A 12,885-nucleotide genomic window follows, 5' to 3' on the forward strand; every position below is an offset into this window, starting at 1 on the left:
TATTATTTAGAGATCAAGTTCGACATAAAAAATTTTCATATAATTCAGGGACTAAATTGAACATGTACCAAAAGTTCAAGGACAACACTGAATAAATTAAAAGTTCAGGAACCATATTGTACATTGAGCCAAATTTCAAGAACTATATTGAACAAAGAAAAAGTTCAGTAACTATTTGTGTCATTTTACCTTTTCTTTACGGAATTCTTGGGAAGCATTTCTCTTTAGATCTTGCCCATGAAACTGCTAGATGGGCTGCCTTTCCGGTATATGGATGGGTCCAATCTCCATCTCTCTCGTCTCTTTCTCACGAGATGGATTTGGCCCAACCTTAGATGATGGTAACGATTATTCCTCGGGATTGGGTTACTCTTAAAATTAAGAATAATTATATCGCATAACCTAATCTTAAATGAATAAGTTGTCATTACTTTTTCTGGAATTTACTATAAAAAAAAATACCCATAAACATGGTTTTTTGATAAATTAGATTGGCTCTTTAACGTTTAATTTTTGTCATTTTGCGTGGGACCTCCCCACAAAAGAATCAAGAAGTTTGTGTGAGGATCGCGACTTGAAGAAATCCATTGTCGTTTGCAAAGCTCTCAACTTGAATGCAAATGGCTTATCGTTCAAGGTCTTAATACAATCCCTAACTTATGGATGCGGTCATTAACCGAAGATGCTTGTGGCAAATTGCCTCATCGCATTGAAGCACTTCTCTGCTTTTGGATCGTTGAGACCCTTTGCAGACTAAAGTTGGCAAATTCATGAATGCAACAGAAAGTTAGTAAGAGAAGTCCTACCTGTGTCAAAAAGCAAACCGGAACCGGAACCGAACCGAACCGAACCGAGAATTTCGTGCATTTTCGGTTCGGTTCGGTTCGGTTCCGGTTTGGGTTTCGGTTCGGATAATGAAAAAAATAACCGTTATTTTCTTCCGATTCGGGTTATTTCGTTTCGGTTCGGTTAACCAAACCGAACTGAAATTCTCAACAAAAACCGAATACTTTTTCTCATCCCTCTCAAAATCGCCATGAGAAACTCTAATATCCAGTTTTCTTATTTGAATCAAAATCCGAACAGAATCGATCCGATCTGAAATGAGGTTTTCGGTTTGTGTTGAGACAGAAATCGTTGTATATTTCCATCAAGCTTAGTTGGGTATTTATATACCCAAAAGTATATTCTAGAAGATTTACTAGCAAGAAAAGAAATACATAAAATAGAAAACTTTCTAACTTCTAAATATAAGATTTGAAATCTTCCAAAACTGATAGCCCTATATTTGGTAGATATATATTTGATTGATAGTTTGGCTCAAAATTCGGTTCGGTTCAAGTGTATATCCTAACGGTTAGTTCAATTTGGATTTTCAAAAACCTGAACCGGACCGAACCGTTTACACTTCTACATTCACCACCATAGATCCCAATGGACACGTGGCTTTGACTACTTGCGAAGCCGAATCGGATGTGCTTTTCAGCTTACTTGAATCGCGAGGTCACCAAGAGAGGTTGACTTTCACTATTCGCGACCCGGGGGTACGTGTAAACGTGGCTACGAGTTGATAGGAGAATTAGAATATTGAGATCATGAAAGTTGCAAAGATGGAAAGAATCGTAACGGATGATGTGACTAAATCCCCTCTTTGCAAGCCCCAAAGTCCATTACCTTTGGAAATGGCAAAGAGTCGAGACACATCTATGAGCTTTCCACATCAAGTGCGTACCAAAATGTTCTTTTTCAGCATCGACCACGACCCGAATATGTTCCATACTAAGAACAATGTCGTAAGGATCATGCAAATTGGTACGTATGTTGACGCATAGTCATGCCCGTTTACTTTGCGAGGGATTCGGCCTAGTGGGGCAATGCTTCCCGCTTATCATCCCGGCTATATATATAGGGGCTCTAAGGTCGTTGCATTATGCGTCGGACCGGATAGAATGCAAGACACACGGGTTGCATCTGGAAGCGAGAGAACTAGAAGGAAGGCCCTACATGAGGATCAAGAGTCTTGTTTTGTAGCCAAGGATGACTTGCCTGCAGTCTCTCGAGGGGTCTCGGCGATGTCGAAAAGCTCACGAGCTCGGGTAGAGCTCGAGCAGGCTTCCGAGTGCTAGAGGAAGCAAGGAGTGATGGAGCCCTAGGTGATTTACGGGCAGTCTCCTTGGCTAATGAGACCGGCTCTTATCTCTCATGCCGGGCTTTGTCTTCTATCGTTCCTCCTCTAGGGATTCTTCATAATCGATATGGCAAGCGCGTGCATTCACTCAAAGTTCGGTATCGTTCTTCGCAACAATGACAATTGGTAAGGTCTCATAATCGAACTTTTACTGAAATAGGGGTTTGCGTTTAGCCAACTGAGGTTATAAGTCAAAATTAAAGCCAGGCAAAATTACTTTGTTGCCTCTCATTAACAATTTCGCCCATTCGGTACCTATGCTGTAGCTACTCATACTCATTGCATATTTTTTATTTTTTATTTTAAGTCGACCAGAGGCACGGGTGTGGAAACTCGCTACCTGTAGGCCCATGAAATATCCCGCATATAATCCTAAACTAGCGTAGTTTGCATGTAGCTGTTGAGATGAGAACAAATGATTTTCGCTTCCATCACGTCCCAATCAACTATGCCAACCCCGAGGGGTGATTACAGTTGTTAATGTGTGTTGAAAACCAAGTTCTTTTCAATTATACAGATCTGCATCAATACGTATGAATAACCATTCTTGTTACTTATTTTTCTTTTCTGATCTTACTAGTATCATAAGTATACTTTTGTTAATAAGACCCGTTATGCAATCATCACATATTGTTATATTTAGAGTTTCATTGCACATTTTCAGCACTTGCTACACCTCTATGGCTTTTTTTTTTCCTATGACTTGCATCTTTTCCTTAACAAGTATCAAAGTCACTCATGTTCCTCCCATTGAACAGACCGACAGTTGATACAAGTCACCTTCAAACAAGACAACTAATAGGAGCATAACCACACTTGCCACTTACAACAAAAGTTCCACCAAAAAAATGAACAAAAATAATTAATGGAAAACCTATATATTCTACCCCCCACTACATTTTGATGTGGTCCAAGTCCAACTTGGCCACCGAATAAATTGTTGCGAATTCCGGAAGCAAAAAGGAGAAAAAAGCATGCTAATTCATGTTTCTTTCGTTACTCTCCATGACTTTTTTTGGGTTTGCTGTGTACTTAGCAGGATATCATTCACCAAATGTTGAACACATTCTACCTTTATCCTTGTACATTCACGTGTTTTCTAATCTAAGTCCCTGTGCTTTTAATTTGTCTAACTAAGTTATTCTACTTTCATAAACTTTCTAATCAAATCCCTCTTACACGAATTCTGTCCAAATTTAGCTAATGTGGCCGTGTTATAACGCTAGGATATTATGCGAATAAAATTTAGTAAATGTGGACACCACCGTAGAAAAATTTAGCCTACGTGAACAACACCAATGTATGATGCAAATTAGATTTAGCCAATGTGGATACCCAAATGGACATCTATGTTGGAAAAATTTTATGCCTATCGTGATCCGAATGTCATGTTAGCTGGATTTGGCCTCAGAATGATTTGATTAGAAAATTTGTAAAATTAGAAGAACTTGATTAAACAGTTTAGAAGTACCAGGCTTGATTAGAAAATTCACGTGGAAGTATTACCAGACTTCCTTAAAAGTTGCATTTAGGACGATAAAATCTAAGCTAATTTAACATAAAACAGTGCCGAACTCTACATAACAAACAATTTAAGCCCTTGAGCCTAAAAAAATGAAACATTCATGGCAAAGCAAAAGGGGCAAAAAGTTATTTGGCTTTTTTTGGCTGCCTAATTTCTTTTTTAATAAGAGAAACATAATTGGAATGTCTCCTAGCAAGGTGCAGAATCTGATCTGTGGACGAGTCAACATCAAATAGAACAACTCACTCAAATTTACCTTCTATTTTGCCAACTCAAGTTTTGCAGGTCCTCTTGTCATGTTCCAATCCGGTGGGCATCCCCATATTCAGATATTCTTGTCTTTCACAGCGGCCCAAGCCCAACTGTCCACTGTCGCAAATAGTTCCAAGACTTGAAATTATTGTTATGCCATGCGACTAGGGATGATGATCGGTTTTAGGGTAAAATGAGTATTCGGTTTTTGAAATTTGAAACTTACCCTGTTTGTCCTAAAACTTACTTAGTTTTTTCGATCCAATTTCAGGGTTTATCCAAGAACCTGTTTTTCTTTTGTACCTTTTTCGTTTCATTTTTTATTGTAAAATAATATGAAAAACAAAACGGTTCAAAGTAAAAGATGAATGGAGGTGAGCCATGACTGCGCAAGGAGGAGGGTAAGTTGAGAGAGAGAGAGAGAGAGAGAGAGAGAGAGAGAGAGAGAGAGAGAGAGAGAGAGAGAGAGAGAGAGAGAGTGTGTGTGTCTTGAAATGTCTAGTGAGGTTAGAGAACGGAGAAAAAGAGAGATAGAGAGAAGAAGATGTCAAGAGAAAAAATAGGATTTTAGGCTTTATGAAACCGATTCTAAATTCTGTTCGGTTTTTGGGTGGTTCTTCACTCATAATTGGGAACCAAAGCGGTTTTCAGGACAATCCGGTCCAATTCCTGGGTGGAACCGATCCGGTTACAAAGCCCTACATGCGAAAACATGAGAATAAATATCATCAATCGCAAAAGTTAGATTAAACTTTGTACTTGCTGAGGATAAGAAATGTAAAGCTTATGTTTTCAAACTATTGAACACCTGCTTGTAATGAAGGTGATCGAAAGGTGTGTTTTCGAGGATTTTTTTCTTTTTGGCATAAAATCCTACCCCGAGTGTTGATTCCCTTATCCTCATAAGAATTTTAAATTTTTCTCCCTTTTTCCACCCGAACGATGATTCCCTTTTGACCTCTTTTCGTGACCATAAAAGTTTACTCATACGAGAGAGTCATAACAAAACGTTCAGCAATTAATGAAATTTTTTATGATAAATCCTAGTGCACAAATGAAGTCGAGGTTGGTGACTGTTGATCAATACCATTCGAAGATGAGGTACAAAAGATGCGAAACTTGGCCTATATATGCAAAGATATGTTCTTGCAAATTTTCCTCCCATAACTCGTACTTGCATCTAAGTCGTAACATTCACCTACCCTTAAAAAAAAGGGTTTTCTTCCCAAGTTTCTACGCTACTCTCTATTTCAAAACAAGTAGCGCGTTTCTCCAACCTTGCCAACGATGCGGATTTTGTCAACAAACCATATTAAGAATTCACATGGATTAATGCTAAGAAAATGGGTTTATCTCGTTAATGCAAGAATACTTAACTTAAAAAAGATGATTAAAAAATTTCAATGAGGAAGGTTATAAAAAGGCGAGCCCATGGGAATAAACAGCTCTCCCAAGAAGCACGCCAGGTGAGCGGAGGATGTTCCTTTCAAAAGTCCTCCATTAAAATAATTTCCAATTTCTCATCGCTGCGTGTGCAAAGGGAATGAATTGGAAAACCCGCCCAAACATCCCCCCCATGTGTTTCAAACTTTTTTAAGCAACAAATTATTTTTGTGAACGAAAACGATGATTGGCAAAAGGACAATAAGTAATGCAATTTAATCATATCAATGAATACCATGTATGCCCTTTTGTATTGACAAGATTCACCAGCTAATACAATATATACAGGTGATTAACTAACTACATTCATATCTCCATTGCTTTTGCTAACTAAACCTAGCCAAGCTGAATTGGAAAAAGAAGAAGGGAAAATATGACACAAATGGTTTATGAACTTTGAACCAATATGTAATGTGGTCCATGAATTTTAGCTTAATGTACAATATTTTTCCTGAACTTTTAACTTGCTTAATGTGGTTCCTAAACTTTTGGTACATATTTAATTTAATTCCTGAACTATACGTAAATGTTCACTATTGTTCTTTCATTAATCCATGTTCAAGGACAACATTGAACAGTATCATATGGTTCATGGACCGCATTGAACATGTACTACAAGTTCATGGACCAAATTGAATAAAATTAAAAGTTTATGAACGGCATTGAGCATCGAAATAAAGTTCATAGATCACATCGAATAAATTTTAAGTTCAGGGACGGTATTGGATATTGGGCCGAACTTTATGGCCATTTGCGCAATTATCCCCCCAAACAAGAAAGGTCGAAGGGACATGAATGCATTGTAGACTGTCCAATGTGAACCCCAATCGACAGAGCAGCAGTCCGCAAGGAATATTACAGTACTAGAGAGAGAGAGAGAGAGAGAGAGAGAGAGAGAGAGAGAGAGGCAATGCAGGGCAAAGATGGTGTCAGTGGGACTGGCAACGGTTGCACAGTGGAGATTCCACAAGCCCCACACAAAGCAGTGATCCTAATCACCCCCCCCAAGCTCAGCTTCAAAAATTTCACGCGGCATCCCAATCCGACATTACCGCAAAACAGTCGTGTTAAGATCGTAACGACGATGTGGTCTGGGCAATGCGTGGGCGCGTGCGTGTCGATGTTTTTGCTGCTGCGTTCGCACATTCTCGTCTGGGGTTTCCTTCCCATCGTTCTTTTTCATGGTTTTTTTTTTCCTTCGCTTCTTGTTCTGGCAAACCGCACAACCCACATGCTTCCCCGCGCTTTCTTCCTCCCCATCCTTGGAAGAAAGCGAAAAATCGAAAGGACAAAAGGACTTTCTATTTCCACAATCCAAACGATGAATCTCTTGTCCGTTTCCCTCCTTCTTTGTTTCAGTTTTATGCTATGTCCGGAGAAGTAGCCAAACCAAGGGATATGAGAATTTGGATGTAAAAGTGTGAAATTTTTTTTTTAAGAATCGTACGCGGGGTAGAAGAGCGTGTAAACTAAAAATTCTTAGAATTACCGACCCAATTCGTACTCTTTCACGAGACTCGAGGGCCTATAACCGAGTCGAGTCGAGTCGAGTCGAATCGATACTTAAGCTAGATTCCGCTTCGAAGTTAAGACTCGATACTCAACTCGATCTTTGACTTTCAAGCGTCGAGCTTGACTCGATCGAGTCCTCGATAAGCTCGATTTGGGCCTGATTCGATTTTGAGCTTTAGCCTAACTCAGGCTCGAATACTGAAAATACAATGTAATCGACAATTTATATATACAAACACATATGTATACATATATAAGTATATACTCAAACCATGTGAAAATACGGCCGCTCGATCAAGCTTACGAGCTACTCAAGTTAAGTATTTTAAAGCTCAAGTTCAACTGGATTAATTACTCAAAACTACTTGAACTTGACACCGGACCCCGAGCCAATTTTTTGAGCAATTCACAGGTCAAATTCGAGTAGCTCCCGAGTAGCTTGATTCGCTTGCATCTCTAACCAGAGCATTTCGTACCGAGGCACTACATCAAATATCGGTAATACCCGGCTCCAACACCTAAGCCGGATCAATCACGGTGTAGCGCGGATCATAGTTATGGCTGCAATTTTCGGAACCACATGCAAGGTACAAGTACTACTTTCCGAGAGAAAACTTAGATTTGAAAACGTCGATCGAATATATTTATGAAAAGAATAATGCAAAATCATTTTATTTTATTTTTTCAATTAAGCTTCCGGACGGTCGGAAGCAAAAAATGCAGGGTGAAAATGATGGTGCCACGTTTCTTGAAGCACCGGAGCTTTCAAAATGAACCCCCCCAAAAACTGCAAGAGAAAGTTCCGGCATTCTCTTCGGTAATCGCGTGCGCGTTTTCTCGAACCACATCTGCTGCTTCTCGCTTTCACTTTTACCATAGCAATCTACCCTTTTTTTTAATTTTTATTTAAAGACATGATTAACAAATTTCTTGAGATGCTTGATTAAATATGTCTTATTTAGAAAGGGTCGATTTTCGAGATTCTGATGGACCGCACGAATAATTGATCAGAGCGCGGACCATACAATTTTCCTCGATTAGTTGCTTAGCAAGCTTCACCGAGACGCTCGTTAATGAAATTTTTTTATTAACTAATTATCCCCAGGGGAAAATAAACAAGGGGGTTAATACGAAATTAGCCCCGGGCGTGACCACACGCGCCCGCGGGTGCGCGTACGATATCACCGGGGGAATATCTGAAGAGCAGAGCACGCTGCTCCCCAGCTCTGGGGGCCCCACTCAGGTTTCTTCCCCCGGGATTCCACACGCGCCGTTTCACGGCCGAGCGTGACGAACACTCCTTTTGTTTATTTTATTTTATTTTTGAAAGCAAGAAGAATTGTGTCCACAGATTCTCTGAATTACCCAAAATCCTTTTTAAAAGTACATATATTAGAAAACCACCCATTAGCAAAAAAGAAAATAAAGAAATTAACAAATGACCCAAATTTCTAGTGGGTTAATATCACGAAAAACCTCAAATTGGTACACTCAGACAAATTTATCATAAATTATTTTTTTGATCATAAAAAACCTCAAATCGGTATGCCCGCGACCAATTTATCTCAAACTAATTTTTTCATCACTAGAAAATCATAAATTGATACACCTATGATAAATTGAGAATAAAACCTCAAATTAGTATACCCGTCAACCGTCAAGTTTCATCAAGCTCAACAATTTGACGGTAAAATTTAACGGATGTTAACGGAATGTAAATTTATCACAGATGTACAAGTATGTGGTTTTTTCGCGGTATTAATCCACTAGAAAAACTACCCATCGGTAAAAATGAAACAAAAAAATTAACAAATTCTGTTTTCATTTCACAAATTTCCTTCAAATCTCTCTCTCTAACCCATTTCTTCCTTCATCCCTTTTTTATATACCCAAGATTCTGTTCCAATATAATTCCCCAATCTCCACTCCTCAACACACACACACCCACACACACTCTCTCTCTCTCTCTCTCTCTCTCTCTCTCTCTCTCTCTCTCTCTCTCTCTCTCTTTCTCTGCGCTCTTTGGGAGGATATAAATCCCCTAATTCTAAGCTTAGCGAATCTCTTCCGCCACCGCCGCCACCACCACCACCACCACCAATCTCTCTGGATAGGAGGCGATGATGAGAGCTCCAAACAACATGGCCGCGATCACCGCCTCCCTCGAGAAGTCCCTCCAGAACTGCTCCCTCAACCGCCGCCACCGACACGGCGCCTCCGCCTCCGCGTCCTCCTCCGGCGACGGCATCGGCCGCTCCTCCAGCTCCGACGATCTAGCCCCGTCGGCCCATCATCACCGCCACGGCGACGCCGCCCTCGAGCTCAACTCCCATATTTCCCTCCCTTACCATTGGGAGCAATGCCTCGATCTAGCGGTATCGTCTCTCGCTTCCTCTCTCTCCCCCCCTTAAAGACTCGGTCTTTACCTTCGCGCTTTTCTCTCTCTCTCTCTCTCTCTCTCTCCTCTTCATTGATTGCTCCTAGGTTATATTTCTTGCTTTTCTTGTGTTCTTTGCGGTCTTTGGAATTTCGCCTGATCTGGGTATCAATAAAGGAGAGAACTTTTGGTTTTTATCAGTTTGTCTTGTTTCAGTCCCTTTCCTCTTACAGCTTTTCATAAATGCGAAAGCCAGTGTTCCAGATCTCGCGCTTCCCTGTTCCTGGGTCGTGCCTTCCCGCTTCCCCGTTGTTCCGTGGTGGTGGGCTTTCCCGATGCGTGCCCTGCATGCATTTATTGCGCTCGTTGATTCGCTCTCCACACCACGTATGATGCTGCTCCCAGGAACCAGAACAGAACTAGGGTTCAGGAGTAGGACATGTAACCCTAGAAATGGTCGAGTCTTTCGCCTGCCTTTTTTCTCCCCTTTGCTTTCGTTGAATCTGACCCCTCTTTTGCCCTTCCCCCAAAGGCCCGCTGAAAAAGAAAACTCGTAGCTTTGACCGTCTGCGAATCGCCACTTGATTAGCAGAATAATGGGCAGGGAAAAAAAAAGGGTTTTAACTTTGAGACTTCCTGGGATCACAGTATGATAAAAAAGGTATGGGGTTCGTCTCGTCAGCTGCGGCGTTTGTCGCGATTTTTCGAGGAAGAAACGGATATGTTTTTCTGGGTCTAGCTCAAAAATATTGTCTGTCGTGATTACTTCTTACAATTGCAGCTTTACTCATCGTCCTCGCTTTCCAAAGGATAGTCCAAGAATCTTGAAGAATGTATTGACTTGCCCCTACGGTCTTGCGTACTTCTCTTGTATTGTAAAGTTTCTTTTACTGGGTCTGGATCTGAGTAATGTTTCTTGATGTATAGTCTGAATGATATGTGCATATACATATCTTCGGACTGGGGTATCTCATCATCAAACTATGATTCCTGTGCTTGACCTTGTTATACTTTTCTCCAGTAGAAGGAACATTCTTCTGGGTCCGTATCAGAATAATTTATGTTGAGTTTCACAACTAATTGACATTGATTTTCCCGACTGAAATGTGCGAAATATATATGTTTTCCAGACGGGAGAGATATACTACATTGACTGGAGAAATGGGACGAAAGCGAAAGAAGACCCGAGGGTAAAGCCGGATGTCGACGAAGACGATGACAATGGGGGCTTCTATTCGACGGACGAGAGCTCCTACGATAGCGAGGAATCGTCGTCGGAGTCCTCGCCTTCCACAACATCAAGGACGACGGCGGCGAGGGATCAGCAACAACGGGTCGAGAAGGACCACGTCCTGGTCGTGGCCGGCTGCAAGATCTGCCTAATGTACTTCATGGTGCCGAAGCAAGTGGAGGATTGCCCCAAGTGCGGCGGCCAGCTCCTGCACTTCGACCGGTCCGACAACGTCTCGGGCTCTCCTTGATTTGTTCCCATCTCCTGTCATCCGTTTTACGCTTCGCCCTTTGGTGATTCTTCCTTTTATCTTGCTCCTTTGTTTCTTCCACGTTCTTCCTTTTTCTAGATTGCCCTTTTGTTCCATCCCTCACAAACCCTCTGGTCCGAAAGAGGTTTTGGTGCGGATTGATGAAAAGTGAGACGAGTGTTGCAAGTTTTTTATTACTACTCCCCTATTCCTTGCAGTCCTGTTGCGTTCTAGTGATTCTCAGTTCATCTCCTTTCTCGTTTTCCTTGTTTACTTTAAACTCTACTCTACGTGTGGAGTTTATCTAGGGAGGACCATTGGAGGCATTCCAGAGAGAGAGAGAGATAGAGAGAGAGAAGAGAGAGAGAGTGAGAGTTCTGATAAGAACAGCCAGCGAAGGGTCAAAGTGTTGTCCGTAATGATTGCGACGTGGAGCGGAGTTGGTGCCCCTCATTTTCCTCGGTTTCTCAAATATATGTCGCCCGCATTTATTATTCTCTTTCCTCGTTTGTCCTTCGGACAGAGTTCATTTTCCGTTTTTCTTTCTCTTGTAATGCTTGCTGTTCCATAATTCTTTCTTCTGGGTATACTTGAGAAGCTTGCAGCGGCATCGAAATCCAGGTCATCGCATTCACGGGCACCCTCCTCGGTCAATTTGTGGTGCCTCTGTGAATGACAGAGGAGCTAGAATTTGAAGCTATGTGCGATTCGTAATCTTTCGTGGTGTTTTTTTTTCTTTTCTCTTTTGTCTCGTCGAGACTGAGCTGGAGACAGGAAAATGTAGAATCTCTCTCTCTCTCTCTCTCTCTCTCTCTCTCTCTCTCTCTCTCTCTCTCTCTCTGTGACCAAGTCCTTTGCGAAGAAGAGCTGCAGCCTACATTGTATCTATCTCCTTGGCAAGCGTTGATTCCAAGTTCACGTGTCGTTCTGTGTCGTGATTGGTTGAACAGCTCGAAGATGAATAAGTCTGCGATGTTTTTTCTATTGAATGGCTGTGCTTTGCGATGGAATTTTGAAATTAGTGAAGCAATATAATACGCATTTTGGCAATAATTTGATTTCTCGCATGATTTAAGTACATGCAATCACATATTTGGAAGAGATTCTAGATTGTTGCAAAATTGTTAGGTCGCCCGTTAGCCCAACCAATAACCAAGCACGAAATATCGTAGATTTATACTTTTAAGGAAAACAATGAAAATTATGATTTTGGGTCCTTTTTATTCATTTATTCGCACGAGTGGCATGATACTCTTGAAGCATGTAAAAGCCTCTTCAGATTTGACTCGATTCTAATTGATCGTGATATTACCCGTTTTAGATCTACGCAATAGGCTTCCTCATTATCGAAAAATTGTTCTTTACCAAGACAGGGGCCAAGAAAGTTGCAACCATAATCATGTTAATTTTTATCCTGGTAGGTGAACTAATTAGACTTTATTCATTTCAGCATCTTCATCGAACATGTATTAGAGGATAGGCATAAGCAAAATTTGATTGTCAAAATGACTGTTAAGCTTTTATGTCTTGGCTCGTGGACAATACAAACGTAACAAGTGCGTACTCCCTAAACCTACTAAGTTTCTGGTAAAATGGATCAAGGATAACAAGAACGATGTAAAGAAAGAGTAAAGAAAGAGTAACGATGTAATATAATTTGGGAAAATGACACTAATGATTTCTAAATCTCGGCTAATTTGCGATGTCGTCATTAGACTTTTAATTCATTCAATGTGGTCTCGAACTATTTCTAAATGTTTAGTGTGTTCCTTTTGTTCAATCAAACAAGAACAAAAGTCACCACAAGCCCCTAAAGTGGGTAATTTTAATCTTTAATTCAATTTGTGTAGAATTTTTTTACGCTGCCGATAAATGCTCCATTTTTCCACAAGGGAATAGATTTGAAAGCGATGAACTCCATGTCTCTTGGAAAAGGAATGGGGGATGGCGGTGACGACGATGACAACATAAGGTATAGATCCGAAGTGATGACTCCTCAGAGAGAGAGAAAGAGTTAAGGTTCGTGGAGTGTTGATATAGACAGAGTCATACAATGTGTGTTACGATATTTCGTACACAAGACCACATACGGGTACAAGATCCATAT

At 40.8% G+C, this 12,885-nt stretch overlaps 1 protein-coding gene across 1 annotated transcript; it reads left to right on the forward strand.

Annotated features, from left to right (window-relative positions):
* Positions 1–8,914: 8,914 nt before the first annotated feature.
* LOC115680316 (protein CURLY FLAG LEAF 1) lies at positions 8,915–10,995 on the forward strand. The gene is made up of 2 exons (XM_030604125.2): positions 8,915–9,295; positions 10,428–10,995. Exons 1-2 carry the CDS (start codon positions 9,041–9,043, stop codon positions 10,776–10,778), a joined length of 606 nt encoding a protein of 201 aa, XP_030459985.1. The 5' UTR covers positions 8,915–9,040; the 3' UTR covers positions 10,779–10,995.
* Positions 10,996–12,885: the final 1,890 nt, after the last annotated feature.

The sequence above is a fragment of the Syzygium oleosum genome, unplaced genomic scaffold (genome assembly GCF_021117445.2).
Source record: "Syzygium oleosum isolate NSW1041296 unplaced genomic scaffold, Sole_v2.1 Sole_v2.06, whole genome shotgun sequence".
Classification (NCBI taxonomy): domain Eukaryota; kingdom Viridiplantae; phylum Streptophyta; class Magnoliopsida; order Myrtales; family Myrtaceae; genus Syzygium; species Syzygium oleosum.